We start from the raw sequence: 23067 nt of genomic DNA, 5'->3' as shown, positions 1-23067 counted from the left end.
TCACCACGATGCTATACTTCCCACCAGGTGCCAGGCACGGCACTCAGTTCCTTCTCTCACTCAGTCCTCGTAGTGACGCTACAAGGTAGGTATCACTCATTCTCTTTGCTAGTTGAGGAATCCGAGGCCCAGAGGGGTTAAGTAACCCACCCAAAGACACACAGTAAGGAGCAGAGCCGGGATCTAGCTTCAACTGTACAATCTCAGCCAAGTGTAGCACATAACAAGGGCTCGAAAAATACTGAAGGAAGGGCTGAGAGTATTTTAGCAGTGAAATCATAGATTAAAAGAAAAATGCAAGCCATTAGTTTTGACAGAAGATGGAACATGAACTTCCCTAATGCCATTCCTTCCTTTTCCAGCCGACACTTGCTCCTCTGAGCTAGATTTGGCGCTAGAGGCAGGGAATGCTGTGGTAAATATAGACTGCATTCATTTATTCATTCACTCATTCATTCTTTCCCTCGGTGAGCGCGTATTGAGTGCCTGCTGTGTGTGTGTTGGGAACGGAGCTCACCATAGAAGGGACGGGTGGGTGAGCAAGCAGGCAACTCAATGAGAAGGTGTCACTGTCGCTGCATTAACGTCCTTTTCCATCTTGTCATTTATCTTAAACCACTGGTCCTCAAAATGAACTCAGTGAGTCTGAACATAGTTTAAAAAACCCTCTAGACGGGTGTCTGGTTTGGGACACAGGGTATCCGTGTTTACACACAACGGATGTGTGTGTAATGCATCGTGTGCTTGAATGCATCGTTGGCTGATGGTCCTTGGTGGATATGAGCCACCATCTTGCTGGGGTTTCATCACTGCCCCCACCGCCCACCCCAGCAGCTTCTGGCGAGTGGGAGCAGCTGGGACAGGTGGCTGGCAGAGTGCTGTCTGAGTGGCATCTCAGGACCCCAGAAGTTATTGGTTCATGCACAGCTTTCCTTCCGTGCAACCCTGGGACGGAGGGAACGTGGCAAGCCTGCCTCTGGACTGGGTTAGGTTCTGCGGGTGTCCTGAGATGCTGGCGGTGGGGGTGTCGGTGAAGACCCCGAAGAACCCCAAAGAACGTGCTCCCAGATCTGCATCCGAGAGCCAGACCTGAGGTCCATTCACAGGCTTGTTCTCCAACAGGCGTCCTAGTGGCACATCCACTATTATTTGTCACACCGGACAACTGCCGTGGGTCACTCTCATCTGAACAAGTGCCAATAATGTGTCCTCTCCTTTTGCTTTTCAGCCTGTGTAAGGGACGGACTCTCTACTCTGTGGTGAGGGATGCCAAAATCGTCTTGGATGTCAACAAAACGAGGCAGATTGCCCAAGAAATTGTGAAGGTACCACAGGAGCCGGGGCTCCCTCCCGAGAGATGCAGGGTCTGGCTTCAGACCAGCAGTCTGGATTTAAAAAAAAAAAAATTAGACTTGACCTGAAAAATACCACGCTGTATGTGAGTAAGAGTTTTGCCCAGATACCACCATTAGGGATGGTCTCCCGATGTCTGGCTTCTGTCTGGTGCCTCATCATCATGATAATTGGGCACGTAGGGTACCAGGAGAAGCTTGTGTTGTTAGAATCCCTTACCCCTCGGATGCTTGAATTCCCATGAGTGGAAGCCCTCTGTCTCTGTCTCTCTCTCTCTGTCTCTCTGTCTCTCTCTGCAGCTGCCAGGGAAACATCCAATTGTTGGGACTGTTGTTTGGGCTTCAAACAAACTGGAACATCCTGTGTTTTCTGGCAGGTGCCTCGTTAGTCAGTTGACTGGGACTTTCATTTCCCATTGGAAGTGTTAGGACTAAGCTGTTAGAAGAGATAAAATGTGACAGCTCATAAAGGCAAAACAAAAAAAAAACAACACACACACACACACACACACACACACACAAAGAATCTAGACACTCACCCTTGGGCTAGCTTCTCCTCCGTGGTCTTGATCACTGGATCATGATCTGTCCCTTGAGGAATGTGGTGCCTTCAGCGCTGATATGGGTTAAGTAGCTATAAAACAAACGTCCTGCCGAGGAGTTATTTTTTTCAAAGAGGAAGTGCGGGGAGGTCGTTGATGGCATCCCTCAGCTTACTCTGGGGACCACCTCTCTGGTTCGTCTTCAGTTTTTCTCCCGCTAAGGATGTCTTCCTCTGGGGCTTCTTCCGGAAGCTTCAGAGCCAGGTGGGAACAGTTTGGCCGTAGTCTGAGGGCGGTGGCAGAGGTGTGCCTTGAGGACCCTGCCCGGTCCCGCACAGCCCCACCTGCAAGCCTGTGCGTTTGGGCCCCAAGCAGTGCAGCTGTTCAGGGTGCTCTTGAACCCGAGCCAGGGTAGCGGCGAGCGCTCCGTGTTCCCTGACGACATCCCGTTTCCTGGCTCCTTCCAGGGCATGGGCTACCTGCACGCAAAGGGGATCCTTCACAAGGACCTCAAGTCAAAGAATGTCTTCTACGACAACGGGAAAGTGGTGATCACAGACTTCGGGCTCTTCAGCATTTCCGGGGTGCTGCAGGCCGGCAGGTGAGCGGCGGTGGAAGGGCACAGAGGGGTCCTTGACGGATGACAGTCGGGGAGTGAGAAGTCACCCGAATGGCTTCAGGGGACCTAGACCGGGTGTTGAGCCTGAGGTCGCTTGGCTGAGCGGCTGCGAGGCTGTTGCTAATGACAGGTCACATGGTGATTCCCTTGGGACCTGTCTTGCGAGCGGTGCCTTTAAGTGCACGTGGGTTACTGGGCACGGAGCACCCCCAAGCCCTGAAAGCCCTTGCCCTTGAGCTTAAAAGGGAGACTCCCCCTTTGCCTGGAAGACCCACCTGGCAGGCGGCCTCACCCAAGAGCCCTTGCTGCACGTTTTCTGGGGCGTTCCTACATGTTAGTACAACATGAGTGTCAGTTAAGGGATTTAGAGTGAGACCCACCTGTGGCCCCACTTGATCGTGACTTCAGTTCCCTGAACTTGAGTTTCCTTGTCTGCAAGAAAAATGATGGGTCTGATCATGCCTACCTCATAGGACTCTTGTGTGGATGAAATAACACAATCAAGCGTCCTGCACCGTGCGGGAGCACAGAAAACACTACCGAGTAGCTGCTGCTGAGCTGTTGTAATTACGATTAATTTGCATATACCTCCCCCCAGGGTCACCCAGGAGAATCATTAACCATCCTTAAGTAATTAACTCTCAGGAGCCACTCACCCGCCCGAGGACAAGCTGCCTGCAGTTGACCGGGAGAAACAGCTTGATTCCAAATAAACAACCCATGATTCAGAAGGTCTGCCCTCTGTGACTTTTCATTTGGAGCCTGAGCCACACGCTCGCGCTCGCTCGCAAACTTAAAAACCCTGCGGTTCTCTCTAATCACCCCTCTTCTATGCATGCCTCCTCTGACCGGCAGCTTCACTCACACTCTCCTTTTACTTCCGTTTCAGTTGCTTTGGAGAACCACTGATCTCTTTGAGGGTGACACCCCAGCCCTCCCCCCACCGCCACGCCCAAAGTGAACTTCGTTCATGCTATATAATACCTATAATATCGAAGAGCATCCCCAAATCAGCAAAACTTGATCTGGCTGCTTCTGTGTGATCTAGAAACAGAGCGCAACAGAAGCCGAAGTTGCTCTCTAGATTTTACTCCGCCCAAAAAGATTCCGTGCAGTCTCCAAAACTATCTATAGCACCTGAGCTAAGAAAAGAAGTAGGTAAATGAGCAAATAGGTCAATGGGTAGATAAATGGAGAGAGTCCCTCAAGTTAGAACCCAAGAAGCCAGGAGGGCTGACTCGTGCAAATTCCTTCTTCCCTCTGTCTCCCCAGCAGTGCTCACTTGCGAATTTGCTAGTGGAGGGATTGCATGCACACACACTCACACACACACACACACACACACATTCATCCATCACTCCAGGCTGAGGGTCTGAGAAAGCAGTTGGTAACATCACTATGCACTCAGGTATTTGTGTCCAGACAAAAAGAGGCCCAGCAGATGTTTTCCTTATCAGACTTCAAGGCTCTTTAAAACCCAGTGCCTGGGGCACCTGGGTGGCTCAGTCGGTTAAGCGTCCAACTTGGGCTCAGGTCATGATCTCGTGGTTTGTGAGTTCGAGCCCCACATCGGGCTCTGTGCTGACAGTGCAGTGCCCATTTCGGATCCTCCCTCTCTCCCTCTCTCTCTCTCTCTGTGTCCCTGCCCCTCCCTCCCCCTCCCTCCTGCTCTCAAAAATAAATAAACATTAAAACAAGAAGACAATTCTTCCCTCCTGGAGCCATGTCCACACTGTCTCTCTTTCTCCTTGCCTGTGGATTCTCTCACCGGTGGAGGAAAAGGGGACAGGGCCTCTGATTTTCTTCCTTTTGATTCTTGGTCTGCTAAAGCCCCAGGGTAACAAGGAAGAAAGGAAATGGAATGACGTGGGCCTCCTTTCCTTTCCCTCATCCTTAGAGGCCCCCTGTCAACCAGGAGGCAAGTTCAAGTCAAGGGCAAGGCGGCGGCTGGCCTGATTGTGTCAACACAAACCTGGGTAGTGTTGGGAGAGGCCAGGGGGCCCCCAGCGACCTCTCCCAGAGGAAATCCACATTTCGCAGCTGCCCACCTGTCACCACGGGGTTTCTCCTGTGCTTATCTCCCCGTTCCAGTTGTGCGCAGGGCTTAGTTCAGTGCAGGGCTTCAGTTTGCTCCGTAAGGGTGCTATTTCTCCAGGAATTACTGTAAAATCGTGGCTGGGAGTCTCTGGAGTGACTGCGTCCACGGCTTTGGGCAGGTCACTGAAGTGCTTGGAAGCTCTGTGCTCTCGTCCACAGAGCAGGGATTTTATTCATCCTGTCGTGGGTTTGCGGGGATTAAGGGGGATGGACAGCCTGGCACACAGTAGGCACTCAGCGGGGTTACTTGCTGTCCCGCCCTCCCCTCAGAGCTTGGGTCGATCACAATGCTGGCTTCCCAGCAGGGGGAGATCTGCCGGGCCTGGGCAGGGGTGGGGGTCGCCCAGGGAAGTGAGCTCGTCCTGAACATGCAGCCAGACCCCAGGGCTTCCCCCAGACCCGTCCCCAGCGTTGCTTGCTTACAGATGTTCTGCCATCATTGAGAAAAGGTGTCATTTTCGGTGCCAGCCCCGATCATGCCGGCCACGTGCAGACAATTATTAATCAATAATAACCATCATGGAGATGATTTGAGTTTGCCACCCGGTGGGCCCATCCCCATGGGAACAGGACACCCTGGAGTGGCTGGGCCAGACCTGGGGTCCAGCCCGCTCCCAGGTGTGTGCCCACGCCCACCCCAAGCTCAGGGTTAGGGAGTGGCCGGCACCCCTCCTCCTGACCCTGCCCGCAGTTCCAAACCTGCACTGAGCCAGCGAGTCTAGAAGAGGCAGCAGGGACTGTTGGAAAGAGATCAGAACGGAGACGCTCTCCCTTCTGGAAGCAGCAGCCCACCCCCCCGCACCCCCAGTGGCCTGGTCCTACCTGGAGAGTGTCGGCTGGCCCGGGCCACCGCCCTTCCTTCAAGGGTGATATTCTTTGTGCTCTAGTCTCAACCCCGTCTCTGAGTCCTCAAGATGGACAAGTTAATTTCTTTGAAATTGTGTGCCCGTTGTACAGATGGGAGAGTGGAGACTCAGGCCTGCTCAGGGTCACATGGCTAGTCAGCAGCAGGTAGGTCCTTCAGTTACCGCAGGCATCCCCATTTCTGGAAGCAAGAACTCACTGGGACCTGCCAACTCGAGGGCTTGCCAGTGTGTTTCAGTCTTGCTTTCCAGCAGAGGATGTGTTCTAATAGGTCTGCTGTGCAGAGTAAGTCCTGTGTTAGTGATGCCAAAAGACTGGAATTTGGACCATCTCCTTATTTTATGTATAAATTAGAGCGGTGACTCTCAACCTGGGGCTATCCCGCCCCCCTGGGATATTTGTGATGTCTGGAGACATTTTTAGTTATCACAGCAGGGGAAGAGATGTACTGGGGAGCGGCCAGGGATCCTACAGTGCACAGGACAGCCTCCACCACAAAGAATTATCCAGCCCCCAAACTCCTGGAGCCTTGCTTGTCAGGGATCCTTGTGGACCCCAGTGTGTGGTCCACAAGATACCTTTAAGGATGACGTGAATACGCCTTTTTCATCTTAATTTTCATGCGTACTAAAAAAAGTGCTAGTCTCCATTTATGGTCATGTTAAGAAGTAAATGAAAACAAAAAAACCCATTTGTAGTAAATAATAGTCTAGAGCAGCACTGTCCAAAAGCCCCCAGCCACGTAGAGCAATGGAATTTTAACTTTAATTAAAATTAAATAAAATTAAATGTTCAGTTATTTAGCGTCCCTAGCTGGATTTCAAGTGCCCAGTAGCCATGATGGCTAGTGGCTGCCATATTGGATAGCCAGCCAGACAGAGACATTTCCATCATCATGGAAAACTCTATTGGGTGTGGCTGCTATAGACGGTGTTCAGGTAGAGCAAGAATCGTGATCATGGGATATGAATGAGTGCCGTCCAGGGAACAGAACATCAGGCCTGACATAGCTCAGAAGCCACCCTAGGAGAACTGTAGAATCCAGCCGGCCCCAGGTCCCCACATTTGGAGGCTCTGGACCGTCACAACCTCACTCTTGATGGTTGGAGACATCCATGCGCCTCTCCCTTCGCTGCCCACTGGCCCTTCCCCGGGAGTCTTGAATCAGGGGAAATCTTGTAGGAGGTCTGTTCAGATTTCAGTCCCAAATGGAAAGGTCTGTACCTACTTACAATGTGAAGAAGGCAGCCAGCATATTTCCTCCTCCAGGAATTTATCTTAAGGAATAATCATAGATCTGAGTGGGAATACATTCACAGTACCTACCTAAAGAGGTCCCTCACAGCGTTGCTCAAAATGATGGAAGGGGCAGGAGCTACCTAAGGCCCATCAACCAGGGGTTGGCTGTATACATTTTAAGAAACACATAGGATAGCATGATAACGTGCCAGTTACACACACCTTCTTTAAGTTTCTAGAACACCCCAAACAGGGTTTGCCTTACACCTTTGTCCTAACTTCCCTTTCTGCCTAGAATATTCTTCTCCTTATTCATATGGCTGGATCCTTTATGTCCTATCTTAGCTCACATTTTACCTAAAGTAAGTTTCCTCTTATCTTTAACACATTCCCCTGTTTAATTTTTTTTTTTTTTTTGCATAATGCTTATCACTATCTGTGTTTTTCCTATTTATTTAATTCATCTGCCATCACCCTCTCCTACCAAAGCGGAGGCTCCAGGAGGGCAGGGACCTTGCTGGACTCCCTCACCGCTATGCTCCCGGTGCCACAAACAACAGAGTTTAGGCATAGTGGGTTCTCCATAAATACAGTCAATCCTCATCATTTGTGGATTCCAGATTTGCGAATCTGCCTACTCACATCTGTTTGCACCCCAAAAATCAATCCTCACATTTGTAATCATTCATGGGCATGCACAGGGTGGTGAAAATTTGAGTCACCTGATGCATGTGTTCCCAGCTGAGGTCAAACAAGGGGACACTCTGCGATCTCGCCTCGGCTCTCGTACAGATGACCAGGGGACAGAGATGGGAGGGGGCTGTGCAGCGCAGGGCAGGAAGCCCCCCTCCCCCCCGGGCCAGTTGGACAGAGCTTTGCAACTCTGGCATCTCCTTGTGGGGCAGCCTCAGACACATCACTCAACGCTTCTGAGCCTCGTTTTCCTCTTCTGTAAGATAATGAAAATTGAACGTACTAGGATGAGTTGCTTTTAGGATTAAAGATTACAATCTGTGTGAGCTGTGCATGTGAAGACATATTTCCTCTAGGAGCAATGATTCCATATTTGCTAACTCACTATTTGCAGAGACTTTATAAAACATAACTGCCATGGATAACAAGACTCAGCTGTCGTTGTTGAATGAATATGTAGAAGGGGGTGCCTCAGAAGTAGAGGGACCCGATGATGGTTTGGGTGTTGGGTGTCTCTCTCCAGACCAGTCTTCCCTGCCCCCTCCACTGGGTCTCAGCCTCAAGTACAAGGTCGGACAGTGCCCAGCAGTGTGTGGCGGGGGGGGGGGGGGGGGGAGTGGCGGGGCCAGGACAGAGATGGTCCAGAGACTCAGGGTCAGTGCTGGGGGGCTGGTCCTCCCTGGGCTGTGAAACGGGGCTCACTCTGTGTTTTGCTTCTCCAGGCGAGAGGATAAACTCCGCATCCAGAATGGCTGGCTGTGCCACCTGGCACCAGAGATCATCCGCCAGCTGTCCCCCGACACAGAGGAGGACAAGCTCCCCTTCTCCAAGCACTCAGATGTCTTTGCACTCGGGTATGTGGCCCACCCAGGCAGAGGGACATTTCCCAAGCCTTTCTTCCATGGCTCTTGGAAGAGACGGGGTACTTATCTTCTGGGGCCAAGGTGGTTAGGTTTCTGGGTGAGTTTGGGGGTATCCAAGTGGGGTGTGGCGGAGGGATGACCCTAGCAAACCTTCATGCCTAGTTTCTAACCATGTGACCATGGCAAGTTGCTTGACCCATTCATTCATTCATTCACTGAAGAAATAACCACAGAATATCTACGGAATGCCTGCTGTTAACAATTATTCAAAACTTAGGGAATTAAAGAAACATTGATCATCTCAAGTTTCTGGGGTCAGGAATTTGAGGGTGACTTAGTTGAGTGGTTCTGAGCTGGTTCAGAATTTCTCATAAGGTTGTGGTCTAGATGTTGGCTACAGCTGTGGTCTCATCTGAAGGCTCAATGGGCTGATGATCCACTTCCAAGATGGCCCACCCACATGGCTGTTGGCAGGAGGCCTCAGTTCCTTGCCCTGTGGGCATTTCTTTAGGCTGCTTGAGTGACCTCACAAGCTGTATTGCCTTTACGAGATGGTCTCAGAAATTACGTATCGTTGTTTCTGCCACATTCTGTGTGTTAGAAACAAGCCTCTAAATCACAAGGCGGTGAATGAAGCTCTACTTTTTTAGAAAGGGATATCTAAGAATTTGTAGACATAGTTTTAGACCACCAAAGACGACTCCTCTGTCTTATCTAATAGAAGACTGACAAGGAGGTCGTCGATTTTAGCAGAGTATGGTAAATGCTATGCTGAGGATAAACACAGCAGTCCCACAGGACTGTGGGAATAAAAGAGGAACTAAATTCAGCCTGGGAGATCAGAGAGGGCTTCCCAGAGGAGGTGACTCCTGAGCCTAAGTGAGAGGTTGAATATAAGTAGGCCAGATGAGGGTAGGGCAAGATGTCTAGATAGAAGGAACATGTGAACAGGCCCAGAGTAACAGAAAACAAATTGTCCACAATGGAGGAACATGTGGGGAGTGAGAGGTGAGGGAACTGAGAGATAGAGAATCGGGAAAAAAAATGAGCTGGGGGTGGTGACACGAGAGACTAGAGAGGAAATCGGGGTCGATCCTGCAGGGACTGAGAGGCTGGGCTGAGGAGTTTTCATCTTCATAGCACTGGGGAGCCATTGATGGTTATTAAGCAGGGGGAGTGATGTAATCATACTTTGAGTTTTGGAACAATCACTCTGCCGTGCAGAGAATGGAGAGGAGAAGGACAAGACTGAGGGGCTGGGAGACCAATCCAGGGGGGATGCTGGCAATCTCTACCAAATCACTGCCAGTGGGTTTGGATGCTGGAAATGGACATAAGAAGCAATGGGGGGTGGGGGGTGGATGGGATAGGGTTTGATGATGGGTAGAATGTGGGAGGTGCCCAGATCCCTACCTTAGGCAGCTGGGTGGAGACTAATGTCTTTCACCAAGAGAGAGACCCTGGAAGGGAGGCCTGGCCTATGCTGGGAAGGCAAAGAATGCAGATTTGGACACAGTGAGCCTGGGCTACCTTGGAAATGGCCAGTGGAACCAACTAGAAGGCAGCTGTATCTACACATGTAGAATTTGGGAAAGAGGGGTGTAGGGCGTCTGAGCAAGGAGAGAGAAACCACACCCATGAAAGAGAATGGGATGTCTTTGGAAGCGCAGAGAAGGATAGAAGGTGCAGGACAGAGCTCCCTGAGAAGGTGCATCCGGGAAGGCTTCCAGGCTCCCCTCCCTCCAACGGCCATGCTAGTCCTCGCCTTACCTTGTCCACCAAGGTGGTTGCAAAGATTGTTGGTTACAAGCAGAGACGGCACTGGGGAAGCTGTTTGGGAAAGTTGCAGCCCTGCAGATGTGTGCAATTAGACTTAGCAACGCCATGAGCTGTCGGACCGTCTTCTGCGGAAAAGCACCCCTACTCTGTCCTCTCTGTACATCTCGGTGGTGGGGGATGGGGGAGGCATTTGCTGGCCCGTAAGGATTCTCGACATCTATCACTTGGACCCCTTTCGACGTTGTCATTTGCCCTGATGAGTTTATGCCCAAATCTTTACCTCGTTAGAGACTGTAATCTGAAACCAAACTGCAATAATTAAGTTGGTATATTTTAGTATAAATTTAGCGAAAGGAAAAAGAATGTAATTAACAAAATGTACCAAAGTGGGTAATTGGTTTTCCACTGGAGTTTTAATCTTTAGCAGTTTATTTTTTTCTTCGTGTGAGTTTCTCTTGAAAGTTGGGTTTGAAAGGAAGTTTTAATGAGGCTTTTATTCCTGACACTGCTGAATTCTAAGGGACCTGGTGCTCTTGGTTTCCTGCCAATTAGGTGCTTCTTGTTGCTTGGGAACATCATGCTCAGACAGGACTTAGAACAAAACTGGACTTTTAAAAGCATATTGAGCATCATGCTAAGGTTCTCGTGGGTGCTGTCTCATGGAATCTTCACAAGCATCCTTTGTGGCAGGGACCAAATGCTGTTCCCAAATGACCGGCGAGGAAACAGGCTCCAGGTGGCTCAGTGACTTGCCATGTGGTCAGGGGTGGATCCGGAGTCCAGCTTGGGACATCCCAACTTCAGAGTTGGAGCTTTTAGCCACGGGGATTTCAGAGTCATTTTACCACGAAAAGCCCTATTTCCCTTAACTGTGAATCAAAGAGAATAAAACCGGGGAAGCTTTCTGAGGATTGAGCGAGAAAACACCTGTAAGGCATGCAGCACGGGGTCAAGCTCCTAACAGGCTCCCTTCCCCCTTTCACATGAGCCCTTGCCTGCAATCTGTCTGTGCCTCCTTCCCCAGACCCCAACCATCAGCTGGAGGATTGCCCCCCGCCGACCCTGAATCCTTCACTGCCCCAATTAGGAAAGACTCTGGAACAGGATGGAGGGCAGGTTTCTCATAGCATAATGGCCAATGGTGCAATTCTACAGTCAGATCAACTAGATTCAGCTTCTGGCTTGCACCTCTTACTTGCTGTGTGACCCTGAGTAAGATATATAACCTTCCTGAGTCTCTGTCTCCTCCTCTGTGCCTCCTGTTTGAACACGTAGGTCTTATTTTTGTTCAGGTGTGTTGATGGCAATAGATGGGGGAAACAACTGTCATTGAAGAGATGGCTTGTTATTCATGGTTTCCAAAGGAGGGGGCACATCATATCAAGCAGGGCCACACAGGGAATCACCAGGGTCAGTGAGGAGGAAGATGTGGGCAAGAGCCTTTATTACGATTTACTTGGGGAGGAACTGGTGAGGCAGGGTAAGCAGGCTAGAATTGGCTAGTTTGACTAATTTAGCGGGCCCTGGAGTGCAAGATTGTCCCAGTAGGGCAGGGGAATATTGACCCTGAGTGGAAGCCTGATGGAGGTGGGGGGGCGGGGGGCTTTGGATTGGCTAGTTTGCATATGAAAGGCATACTCACAGGAGAGTCCCTTACCATCTTTAGGAATAAGCTTGCCCTTCGGAGAGTGGCAGTCCCTCCAGGGTCAGGGAGGCCCCCAGATGTCACATCAGCAAAAGGAAAAGGCATGCTTCCTATACGTCCCCCATAATCATTGCAAATGCAGAGGGCTTCGCATAGTGTCTAACACAGAGTCAAAACTCAGTCAGTGTTATTGATTATTACGACAACAGTAATCATCTAGCACCTTAACGTGGCAACTTCCTGACCATCTAATGCAACACCCCAACACCCGGGCATCACCGCTCCTTGCCCCGGAGGGATGAGGCTGGCAGGGGGAGAATATGCTGAGAAGTGGGACCCTAGAAATAGCTGGTTTGACACAGTCCTCTGATCAGTAAAGAGGATAGCAGAGTGCTTCGTGTTCTTTAAAGCAAATTTGCATAAATTATCTTAGATTAGAGGAAAGATCATTTCCTAGGATTGTTTCAGATATTTCCTGAGTTGGGAATTTTGTTCCCAGTGAGCTGAGACCTATTCCTATGATACAACTCAGCAACTCCCCAGCACCCAGTGAGTACCCCATGGCATCCGCCAATGTCCTTACTGCCACCCACATCCCCCCCAGCAATTTTTCCCCACTATTCCATGAGTTAGTTTATATTTAGAAAACAAAACTATAAAAAAAATCCTATCCTATCACCCAGAGTTAGCCATCGTTAACATTTTACTATTTCTTTTTTTCCGGTCTATACATATGTAATTTTTTAAAAGGGTAGGTACTACCTTATATACAGTCTTTTTTTCCTTAGAATTATATATTAAGCATTTTTTTTCATGTGAGCAAAATTTCTTTGAAATGTTTTAATAATATCATATTCCATGTTGTTTTATGGAGTTACCATAATACATGCAACCTATTCCTTTTGTTGAACGGTTGTGTCGTTTCTCCTTGATTTGATATTATATATGATGCTATAGAGAATATCTTTGTAAGGGGATTTTTGTATACCAAAGTATTTCCTTACAGTGGTTTCCTGGAAGTGTAAGTCTAGGGTCAGAAATCCTAGCCACATTCCATTAAACTTCAAGGTGCTAGGTTTTGACTCGTTTTAATTCAGGCACCAGGGAAGGTGTCCTGGGATAAGCATGACTTCTAAGACATCAAGAAAGCTTTAGGTGTATCTCTGCTACCAAAACACAAGCCCTGTGAGGAAGAAACTAGGAAATAGAGGGCTGGGTGTGTGTGTATGTGTGTGTGTGTGTGTGTGTGTGTGTGTGTGTGTGTGTGTGTGTTGAGATACAGGGTCAAGAGCAACATAGCATATCAACACCCCTTAACAACATCTGCCAACAGCACAATTTGGTATGAACTCCACGCCAGGGAGTGGCCTTTCAAGACCCAACCAGCAGAGGCAATCATCTGGCAAATGGGCACCGGCATGAAACCCAACCTCAGCCAGATTGGCATGGGAAAAGAAATCTCGGTAAGTCCTGGGTCAGTGCCAGCTCTTGGGAACAAAGAGAAAGGTAGATACGGTTCTGGACCTTCTTTTTCCTGTGTGTTAAGGTTATGAATGCTTCCCCAGAGGGTGATGCAATAGCATGCCCACAGCCTTGTCAGATAGTGATTTGGAGCTTAGGAAGTGTAGTTTCTGAACTATGCCTGCAATTCAGGTTCCTGCCTCAAGGGTGCAGTAGCACTTGGCCAGATTTTTCCTAGCAATGAATTGCTGAATCAAGTAGAACCAGTGAATTCCTCTTTTACTGTTACTTTTAAAAGATATCCATTAAAATGCTACCCATATTAATGATTCTAATTTTATTTGTACCTACATAAAAATTTTTAAGGCATTATCCAACTCAGAACACTATACACAGAATCAGAGAAGCCTGAGTATAAATTCATAATCACCCTCTAAAACACAGCAGGAAGAGTCCTGTCTTTTGATCAGAAGGCAGATAAGTCAGGGGAGGAATAATAATCTGGTATGTTTCTAAGGATTACCTGTATCTAGGTTTCTTTTCTGAGGTGAGGTGATTATTAAAAGTAACTTTCCACTCTTTGAATTTGAAGAGCACTTATGATATGGGGATGTGGATAGAGACCTCAGGATTCACTTTTCTCCCTTCCTTCGAGGAAATAAAAATGCCCAAGAAACTCCTCGGGGAGCATTATTGATTTTAGCATATTCCAGACCTTCTAGAATAGAAAGGACCTGCCTAGTTTGCTATATGGGCTCGTGAGTTGGATGAGTGGAAGAATGGATGGATAAAGAGTTGGATGGATGGAAAGATGATAGATAGATAGATAGATAGATAGATAGATAGATAGATAGATAGATGGAGAGAAATGCATGAATTGGGATGAGTGGTCGGATGGATAGATGAGTAGGTGGATGGATGGGTGGATGGTGGTGGACGAATATGCAAGTGGGGCAAATGGGTAAACAAACGGACAGACCCAATGAGATGCCAAAGACATCATCGTTTATGTTAAATCACCACATGTTGGTTTCTTTTAGGACATTCTTCTCTTTTGCTGGGCCTTTGAACAAGAAGAAAGACCTACCTTCACTAAGCTCATGGACATGCTGGAGAAACTGCCAAAGCGAAACCGCCGCCTGTCTCACCCCGGACATTTCTGGAAGTCTGCAGAGTAAGTGTTCTCGCTTAGCATCTCTCCCCACTGCCTTTGTCCTCTGGCTTTTGCCACCTTTTTGCTGCTGCCTGCCATCTCCTTTCCATATACCCGCCTCCCTCCCCCAACCACCACCCTTCCCTACCAGGTTTCCATTCAGGGGAGTCTGCTCTGGGATTCGGGTCCTGGAGGCTGCCCTCCAGGGTCTTGGTCTTTGTCCTCCTGATGAAGGTTGATGCCCCAGTGAGTCTGAACATCATGTACAAGGCAATACCCCGAACCCACCCAGCCCCCTGTGTCAGCTACTCAAGCATGCTCCTCCAGGGGGCCTGGCTTTCAGGAAATCTCCCCCCTGGGCCAGCAGCCTCTCCCCATCACGGCATCTCTCAGCTTCCAGAACTTTCTGTTGCATGAAGGGAAGGGTTCTCAGCTTCTCTTTGCTGTAAGTGTCTCTCTGGCTTCCTCATTAGAGGCTCTGTGCCCCTCCCCCTACTTGTTCTTGGATGGAGATCAGTGGTTCTGAATGAGGCATCTCTCTGGGGGCCTCCTTCCCAGGCCCCAGCCTCAGCGATTTCTCTAGAAGGTGAAGGTGAGGCTGGCCCAGATGAGGCTGCCGAGAGGTCCCTGCTCCCCACTGCCCTGCCGTTCCAGGCACATGTGGTTGCACACACACGTACATAGAAACTGAACCTGGAAACACACCTCTGCACGTGTGCATGCACACGGGAGCACTCAGGTACACACACACGCCCGACACAGGACCATTACGTGAAAACATACCCAAACACACCCGGTACTCAAGCCCACACGTGTGGGCGGACGCAGGCATACACACATACACGGTTACGTTACGTGACACACGCATGCACACAGCAGCACTTCACCACCACACGCCTCCACACAGACGCGCAAATGGAGGTACACACGTCTCCAAACCCCCAGCTGCAGGCACAGGCACACCAGAGCGCTTGTCAGCATCTCAGCACGGGACCCCGCGAGGATCCCCAAGGCAGCATCCTGTGGAACAGAGGCCCCGGGGGGCCCTCGGCTACCCCTCCCCCCACCATTTGAGCCTGCTGTACCTGGAGGACAGGATCTCTTCTTCCCCCAGGGGCTCAGCCTTTCCCCAGACAATGAAGGCAGCACAGACTTCCCATGTCAGACAGACATGGATTGGAGCCCCCGCTCCCCCGCCTCATCGCTGTGTGGCCTTGGGCGTGTTCCTTGGCCTCTCTGAGCTGCAGCGTCAGCCTCCAAAGAAGGAGGGCGGTAAACGGCTTTAGCGGGGGCACCGTGGCGATGCCGTCAGGTCGTGCGCTGGGGCGTTTGGTGCGGTGCCGCCCACGTTAGCAGGTGTTCTGTATACTTGAGCCACCGTTGTCTGCCAGGAGTGAGAACAAGCGGTATTCTGCTGGCCTTCCAGGATTGAGTACAGGTTGAACATGAAAACGGAGGGAGGGAGGGAGGCTCTAACAAGTGAGGACTCTCTCCAGCTAACGGAGCTCAGGCAGGTCGGAGAACGAATGACAGAGCTCTGGGTGGGTCCCAGGAGTGACCGGGTGTTACAGAACCCGAGTGTTGTTTAGGCCATCACCAGTGGTCTCTGCTTTCCTGGGGGTCAAGGAGGAGAGGGCAGGAGTTAGCTGAACAGAGGGGCTTAAAGCTCCCTGGTTAGAGGGAGAGCAGAGGGCCTTCTTTTCTGTATTTTTCCATGCCGTTGGGCTGAGAAAACAGAGACCCTAGAGACCGTGCGGTCTGGCAGGATGGGATTCTAGGATCAGTGAAATTTTCTCTTCACTCGCTTTTTTACTCCGTCTGGGTGTATTGAATACCTACTATGTGCTAGGCTCTATTGTAGAACGCAAATACAGTGGTGAACAAAACTAATAAGCCCCTGGCCTCATAGGGTTTACATTCTAGAGCAGCCACAAGAAGCAGGTAAACATGTTTTAAAAAGGGTCATCATTTCAGATGGAGTTGTGTTGAAGGGTGGAAAGGAAGGGTCAGGGAATGCCCCTCAGAGGAGGTCCTGTTAAAACAAAGCCCTTGGGGCGCCTGGGTGGCTCAGTCGGTTGAGTGTCCGACTTCGGCTCGGGTCATGATCTCACGGTTTGTGAGTTCGAGCCCCGCGTCGGGCTCTGTGCTGACAGCTCAGAGCCTGGAGCCTGCTTCAGATTCTGTGTCTCCCTCTCTCTCTGCCCCTCCTCTGCTCATGCTCTCTCTCTCTCTCTCTCTCTCTCTGTGTCAAAAATAAGTAAACATTAAAAAAAAGCAAAGCCCTTGAGGGGAAGCCAGGCCTCCACATGGAAAATCTGAGCCCTCCAGGCGGGAGTGAGCGTGCAGTGCTGGTAGAACAGAGAGGAAGTGGGTACGACCAGGCCGTGGTGAGTCGGAGGGAGAGAAATAGGAGGTGAGGTCCCAGGAGTGGTCAGAGGCCAGATCGGCATGGTAGGAGCTGGGTTTTTTTTCAGAGGATGACAGAGCATTCTAGAAACTTCCTCAGAACCGGAAGACCCCCCCCCCCAAGAGGCCATGTGGTCCCACACCTGCTCCCCCTAGGGTCATCCACTGAGTGAAGGTTGTCGGGGCGGGGGGAGGGGGAATGTGGAGGGCTTTTCCTTTGTGGAATAGCTGGCATTGGGTTTGGGGGTCCAGAGATCTGAGGGCAATTCCCACCTCTGTCCCTACTGACTTTGCTACTCTGTTTATTGCCTAGCATGGCCATTTTCTTGGCCACATCATAACCCCTCAGGGAGAGGGAATATAAAAAGACACTATGAATCGAGACCTGAAAGGAACAGAAGTCCTCTTTCCTTCTCACCGTCAAAGTAGAAAAGTCCTGGGGATTACCTCCCCGGTGGATGCAAATGTGTGTGGTGTCTGTGCCCTATTCCTGCACCCGTGGCAGACATAGCTAATCTATCACAGCACAACCACCATCACTCAGCCCTTCTGCTAGCCACTTACTGAGCCAGTTACTCAGAATCAATGCACGGGATGCTTTCCTTGGCCATTCCAGATTGATCCAACCTTCTTTTACGAATGGAGGAACTATGAATCATGAAACTCAACCACATCCGCAGGGGGTGTTGTTAACGAAGTTGGGAACACAAGTCAGGCTCCAGCTCCCTAATCCGGAATTTTCTCTCCCCACAACATCAGCCCTTATGGTTCCCTTGGTCACACTCATCTGGCTTTGAGATGGTCACCCTGGTGGTGTAGTCAATGCTGGAGTCCTTCTAGAAGCCTCCTGAGTCAGCGTCAGATCGGCAGAGGGTTTGGCCAAAGGAGACTCAGGATCTGGGTCCTTTCCAGGCCTTTGTAATCCGTGGAGGGTACCAACCAGGAGGTCCCAGCTGCAGCCAGCATGTTGCGGATACGAGCGGCTAACTCCAGGCTTACCTCTGGGGTCTTGGGTTTGCCCCTCCAGTGGGTCACACTTGAGGAGCGGGGGCTTCCAGAATCCCAGTATGCGTTAGCACATGGGGAACTAGAGGAAAGGCTGGGGACAAGCCTGCATTCCAGAGCGGTGCATCTCGAAATTTAATATGCGTCCACAACATCCAGGGAATTTCTTAAAATGCAGATTCCCATTCTGTATGTCCGCAGTGAGGCCCAAGATCTTGTATTTTCAGCAAGCCCCAAGGTGATGCTGGTGTGGCTGGTCTGCGGACCACCCTTTGAGCAGCGAGGGTCCAGACCTTTGCTGCCCAATAGTGGCCACGCCCCTCATGTGGCCCTTGAACACTCATAATGTGGCAAGACGGGATGTCCTGTGAGTGTGTAAAATCCACACGAAATCTTGAAGACTCGGGATTAAAAAAAAAAAAGTGTAATTTGTCCCATTACACACACAGGACTGGTGATAACGTTGAAATTACAGTGTTTGGGATATAGTGGGTTCAATAAAATACACTATTAAGTTCACCTTTTTTTTTTACCCTTTTAAAATATGACTAGAAAATTTACAACGACTTGGATGGTATTTCTTTTTTTAAAAAACAGCTTTGTCGAGCCAGAGTCCACACATGGTATAATCCTCTCCCCTTAAAATATACAACTCAGTGCGTTTGGGTATATTACGTTACTCATTTTTAAAATTGTGGTAGGGTATATATCACATGGATTTGCCATTTTAGCCACTTTTAAGGGTACGATTCAGTGACATTGATTACATCCACAGCATTGGGTAGCCGCCGCCACCATCCCCAAAACCTTTTGTCCCCCTCCGAGCAGAAACTGTACCCCGTAAACAGTAACCCCCCGATCCCTCTTCCTCCCGGCCCCCAGTAACCTCTCCCCTGCACCCTGTGCCTATGAACTCGCCTGCCCTAGGTAGTTCAGACGGGTGGAATCACACAATATTTGTCCTTTTGTGTCTGGGGTCTTCCCTTAGCATGTCTCCAAGGTTCGTCCACAGTGGGCATGCATTAGAACATCACTCCTTGTTACGGCTCAGCACCGTTCTGTTGGATGCACGGCCGCGTGTTGTTTCTCTGTTCATCTGTTGGCGGGGACTCGTTTGTTTGCACCCTGGCTACTGTGAATAATGTTGCGGTAACAGTGGCGTGCATGGATCTGTTGGAGTCCCTGCTTCTGATTCTTTTCAGTAATGTTGTAGGTCCCTCGCACATCATTGGTCTGGGTCATCACCTTGACCGCCAGCGTGATCTCCATCACCCCGGGTACCGCTTATAAAAACATTAGTAACAGGTACTGTGTTAGGCATTCTGTCTGCCTTATCTTGCTGACTCCTCAGAGCCCCCACCTAGGAGTTCAGAGCCCCCACCTAGGAGTCAACCACTGTTACTGTTTTCCTCGTAAGACAACCAAAGCACAGAGAGGCTGAGTGCCTTCCCAGTGGTCACACAGCTAGTAAGGAGGAAAGCAGGCCTTGGAATCCAAGTTGGTCTGAACCCTAAACCCATGATGTTAACTCCTCTGCTGCCTTCTAGGCGCAGATTACCAGAGTACCTTCAGGGTCCCTTTCCAGAATCGTGCTGGGAGAACGGGCATAAACATCTGCCGTGCTTGCCCAGATCCTGGCTCGACAGTGGTCAGCAAAGCCTCTGCCCGTGGCAGGAGTCTGTGGTGTGGATCCTGGTCTCCCCTCCGCTTCCTCTATTTCCAGTCCTTACTGAGCATGCTACACGTGCCACGAATGCGGGTGTTCCAGCACCACATGCCCTCAGCCCAGCCCCCACGCTGGTGACCCTCCCTAGTCCAGAGGCTACCTGATCCAGTGGGAGGAGTTCTAGGTTCAAATCCTGACCCTGCGGCTTCCTGGCTGTGCACCCCTGGGCAAAACACTTAGCCTCTCTGGGCCTCCATTGTCTCATCTGTAAGAAGGGTACAAGGCGTGTATCTTGCAGGCTGTTCTCGGGTTTAAATGAGATCAGGTATTTGTGGTGCTTGGCACAGAACCCAGTACATAGTAGGACCTCGGTACAAATGGGTGTCCCTTCAGCTCTTCTTGCAGGGGACAGGAACAGCTCATCTCAGACCCCCTCGCCCGCCGAGAGGGTGCTCATCTACCAAAGATGACACTACTGTGTCCATGTGACCTCTTGCCTCTCTCTCTTCTTCTCTCCCCACTCCAGGCTGTGACCGTTGGACAAAGGGACAGCACTCAGCTGCCTCAGCCCCCGAGCCACCTCTCCTTCCCCGCTCTGCCAGCTCAGGAGGCCAGAGGCTCACCATCAGAGGGTACCGACCCCGGCCGGCCTGGGAGCACTGCACGACCGAGGTCGGCAGCTTCCCCACTCCCCAGACTGCCGTGCCCTTCTGCCCGGGCAGGGTTGGGGACCCCTGAGCTAGGACTTACCAGGACCAGCCAGGGAGACGTGGAATTGATCCGTGAGGCCCCGGGGGCCACGTGGAGAAGAGAACTGGAGGCTGAATGCAGAGCGCCCCTGGGCCACGGAGACGAGGGCACGAGGCCTACGCGGGCAGGCTCGCAGGACCGGTCTGTGTGTACATGTGCGTCCCCGTGCACGATGCCGTTCGCTCTAGATCCCCTGTGACAAGCGAGAGCCAGGCCACCCCGGCTCTGGAGCGCCGCTCTGCTGACTTGGTCCCTGGGTGGCGGGTTCCAGCTGTGCTGTCTGGAAAGATGGGGTGGGGTGGGGAGCTAAGCACCAGCTTCGTGGAGGCCTTGGGGCCCAGACCTGGGCAGGGGGGCTAAACTGCTCCTGTGTAAACATCTGTTCCCCCAGGCCTGTCATGGGTTTCGGCCTCTTTGCATATGGCTCCGAAGTACACAGAACAGTCTCGTATGTCTTTTGAGCTCTGGGTCTCTCTGGGGTGTGGTTCCCATTTCTGCTGCCTTCGCCTGTTCTGGGAGAGCACCGTCCCTTTTGGCCTCCTTGCCCCCATGCTTCCCCCTGCCATTTGAAAAGCACAGTGGCTTCCTGGCCGAGATGACTTCCGGGGACTCCTTGCAGCTTACCTTCGCCCACGACACCCCCCTGAAGCCTGGGCCCTGAGAACTGGGGGTCTGGGGAGGAAGTTCTAGGACATTCCTTCTCCCTCCTCCTGTTCTGGCATCTACACCAGCTAAGTTTGTCCACCACGGCGATGGACGTGGGTCCCTGATATATGTATGTTGGATTTCACGGCATATGCATGGCATCCTGTTTGCAAAGGATCCCCCCTTTTCACCCTTAATAAGTCCTGTTGGGGAGGCGGGGAAGGAGGTCATAGACGTTCATTCTCAGCTCCAGCCTGGTGTGGAGCCCTGAGTGGTTTCCCCATGAGAGGTCTGCCTGCGCTCTCTCAGGGCCCATGCCTTCTATCCCTCCCTCTTGCTCCCTCCTGGGCTGGTGGCTTTTCCCAGCCACTCGGGACCACGTGTTCTATAGGAAAGATCCAGGAAGCAGGTCGGGCGTGCAGAGTCCTGCGGGGGGCCTCGGTCCTATGTTCTTACGTTCCATTCCTTACGAGGGTGTGTCTCCTGTTCCCAAAGCCCCTCTGACCTGGCACCAAAAGGACATCTGTCCCCCAGCAGGGCAGTGGCAGGGCAGCTGGCCAGCAGGCAGGATACCCAGGGTCAGCCCATAGCCTCTCCACACTCCCCGGGCACTTCCCAGGCTTGGTTTTCTTCTGGTCACTACCTTATCCCGATGGCCCCCTCTCAGAGAGGGGACCAAAGACTTCAAAAACCTTGCCTGAGTATAGATTCAACATCCCACCTGGTGTAAGGGGTATGCGCGGGTCTTCCCCACCTTGGGTGATTTCCAGACTGGTTCATGCTTGAGGGGCCAAGCCTGCTTCCAAACTGGGAAAAATGATGAGCTAGCCATGCTTCCCGAGACCCTGGCCAAGGGGAAAACCCCGAGCCTCCCAGGGGGCCTTCCTGAATGGACTCCCACCTGCAAAAGACCGGAGACTAAAGGCCCCCGTGTGGGCTGTTCCTAAGTGGATGGTCCTCTTGTTGAGGCTTCTGTATGTAACTCTGTGACTCTTGGCTCAACGTTTGTGTATCTTAGGGTCGTTTTATACACGCTGGCACAAATCCCAGCAAGCCACTCGGCAGACCAACCCCAGACACGGGTGTGAACCTGCCTGGGCTCTGCCCAGCGGCCCCTCCAAGGCCTGAAGTCCAACCCTGGCTTCTGTTTAATCCAACCAGGACTTTGGGGTCTGTACACCCCAGTCTTTGTCGTGGACCTGAGCGCAGGAAAGGAAATGAGGAAGGGAGGAAGCGGGCAGGACGCATCTACCCCGAAGCCAAAATGCTCACCAGGACAGCAACTGGCTCCTTCTTTCTGCTCTCATTTCCAGAATTCACTAACATGGTCACTCAGAGCCTTTGGCAAGACCCTGCAGGGTCTCCAAAGACTGCTCTTTCCATCTGTTCATGACCACCAGCTTAAGATTGAGGACAAGGTGTGAGGAATCCAGGCAGAGACCCCAGCCTTTCTGGTTCCCTAGGACCTTCTCTGCTTAGCAAAACAGGGTTCCCTGGGCCTGTCCTGGGCCCCAAGTCACCTGATCTTGATTTCTCCCTCTTCTCCCACAGTCTTACCTTGCTCCCACCTTCCTCAGTCTCCACAGCAGCCAGGCTGCCCCAGGTATCCAGCCCTCCCTGCCGCCTCCCACCCCTCCTCCTGGCGACCACCTTGAATTGTTTAGAGGGCAGTTTTAATTTGCAGACATTTCAATTCAGTGGGAACCAAACCTCTGCTTTCCCTGCTGACCTCAATCTTATTCATGAGTCAAGTATTGGGAGGAGGTCATATTCATTCATCTTTTGCGAGGAAAGAAAAAGGGAGGTGTGTGTATTTTTACATCGTAATTGCTTGACTCGTTCTGTAGACTCCACACAACCAAGAGTTGTGTGTGTGCACCTGTGCTGGTCACAGCTGTGTGCAGGTGCCCCATGCCCAGCCGTGAGCTGTTTATCTCTGTGCCCTGCTTTGAGCAAACCCTTGTACCCACCAGCTTCCCAAGTACATCGGTCCACAGAGTGAAGATTCACAGGGAAGCCTTGACTTTGCCTTCTTTGAAGGGCTTGTGGATTTGCACATTAAATTCCATCCAACTCCCCGGGCCATGTGTATTTCCTAAAATGGGGACTCCTTTCCGGGGGAACCCCCTTGGCCATATGTGGGGATATCCCCATGTCACCTTCCACAGCATGAACTTGAAGACTCGAAGTCTTTACTTAATTCTGTTTTGCCCTGGTTTTCCTTTTGCTGGTCAAAGAGAAAAAAAATCCCATCTTGCCACAAACCATCCCCCTCTTTCTGGATTCTT

General features: G+C 51.0%; 1 protein-coding gene across 4 annotated transcripts in view; it reads left to right on the top strand.

Annotated features, from left to right (window-relative positions):
• KSR2 (kinase suppressor of ras 2) overlaps positions 1–22857 on the top strand; it is a 436218-nt gene extending 413361 nt beyond the window's left edge. For 2 of the 4 annotated variants that reach the window (XM_042961772.1, XM_042961770.1), the window contains exons 17-22: positions 1229–1325; positions 2362–2495; positions 8129–8260; positions 13027–13156; positions 14195–14328; positions 19911–22857. In XM_042961772.1, coding sequence (XP_042817706.1) covers positions 1229–1325; positions 2362–2495; positions 8129–8260; positions 13027–13156; positions 14195–14328; positions 19911–19917 — 634 coding nt within the window. In that variant the 3' untranslated portion in view covers positions 19918–22857. Of the gene's footprint in view, positions 1–1228; positions 1326–2361; positions 2496–3111; positions 3440–8128; positions 8261–13026; positions 13157–14194; positions 14333–19910 lie in introns of those variants that run through there. The other 2 variants (XM_042961771.1, XM_042961773.1) reach the window with 2 other exon arrangements.
• The last annotated feature ends 210 nt before the right edge of the window (positions 22858–23067 follow it).

This window comes from Panthera tigris, chromosome D3, assembly GCF_018350195.1.
Source record: "Panthera tigris isolate Pti1 chromosome D3, P.tigris_Pti1_mat1.1, whole genome shotgun sequence".
Lineage (NCBI taxonomy): Eukaryota > Metazoa > Chordata > Mammalia > Carnivora > Felidae > Panthera > Panthera tigris.
Note: the sequence above shows the minus strand (reverse complement) of the source record. Positions and strands in the feature narration are given on the sequence as shown.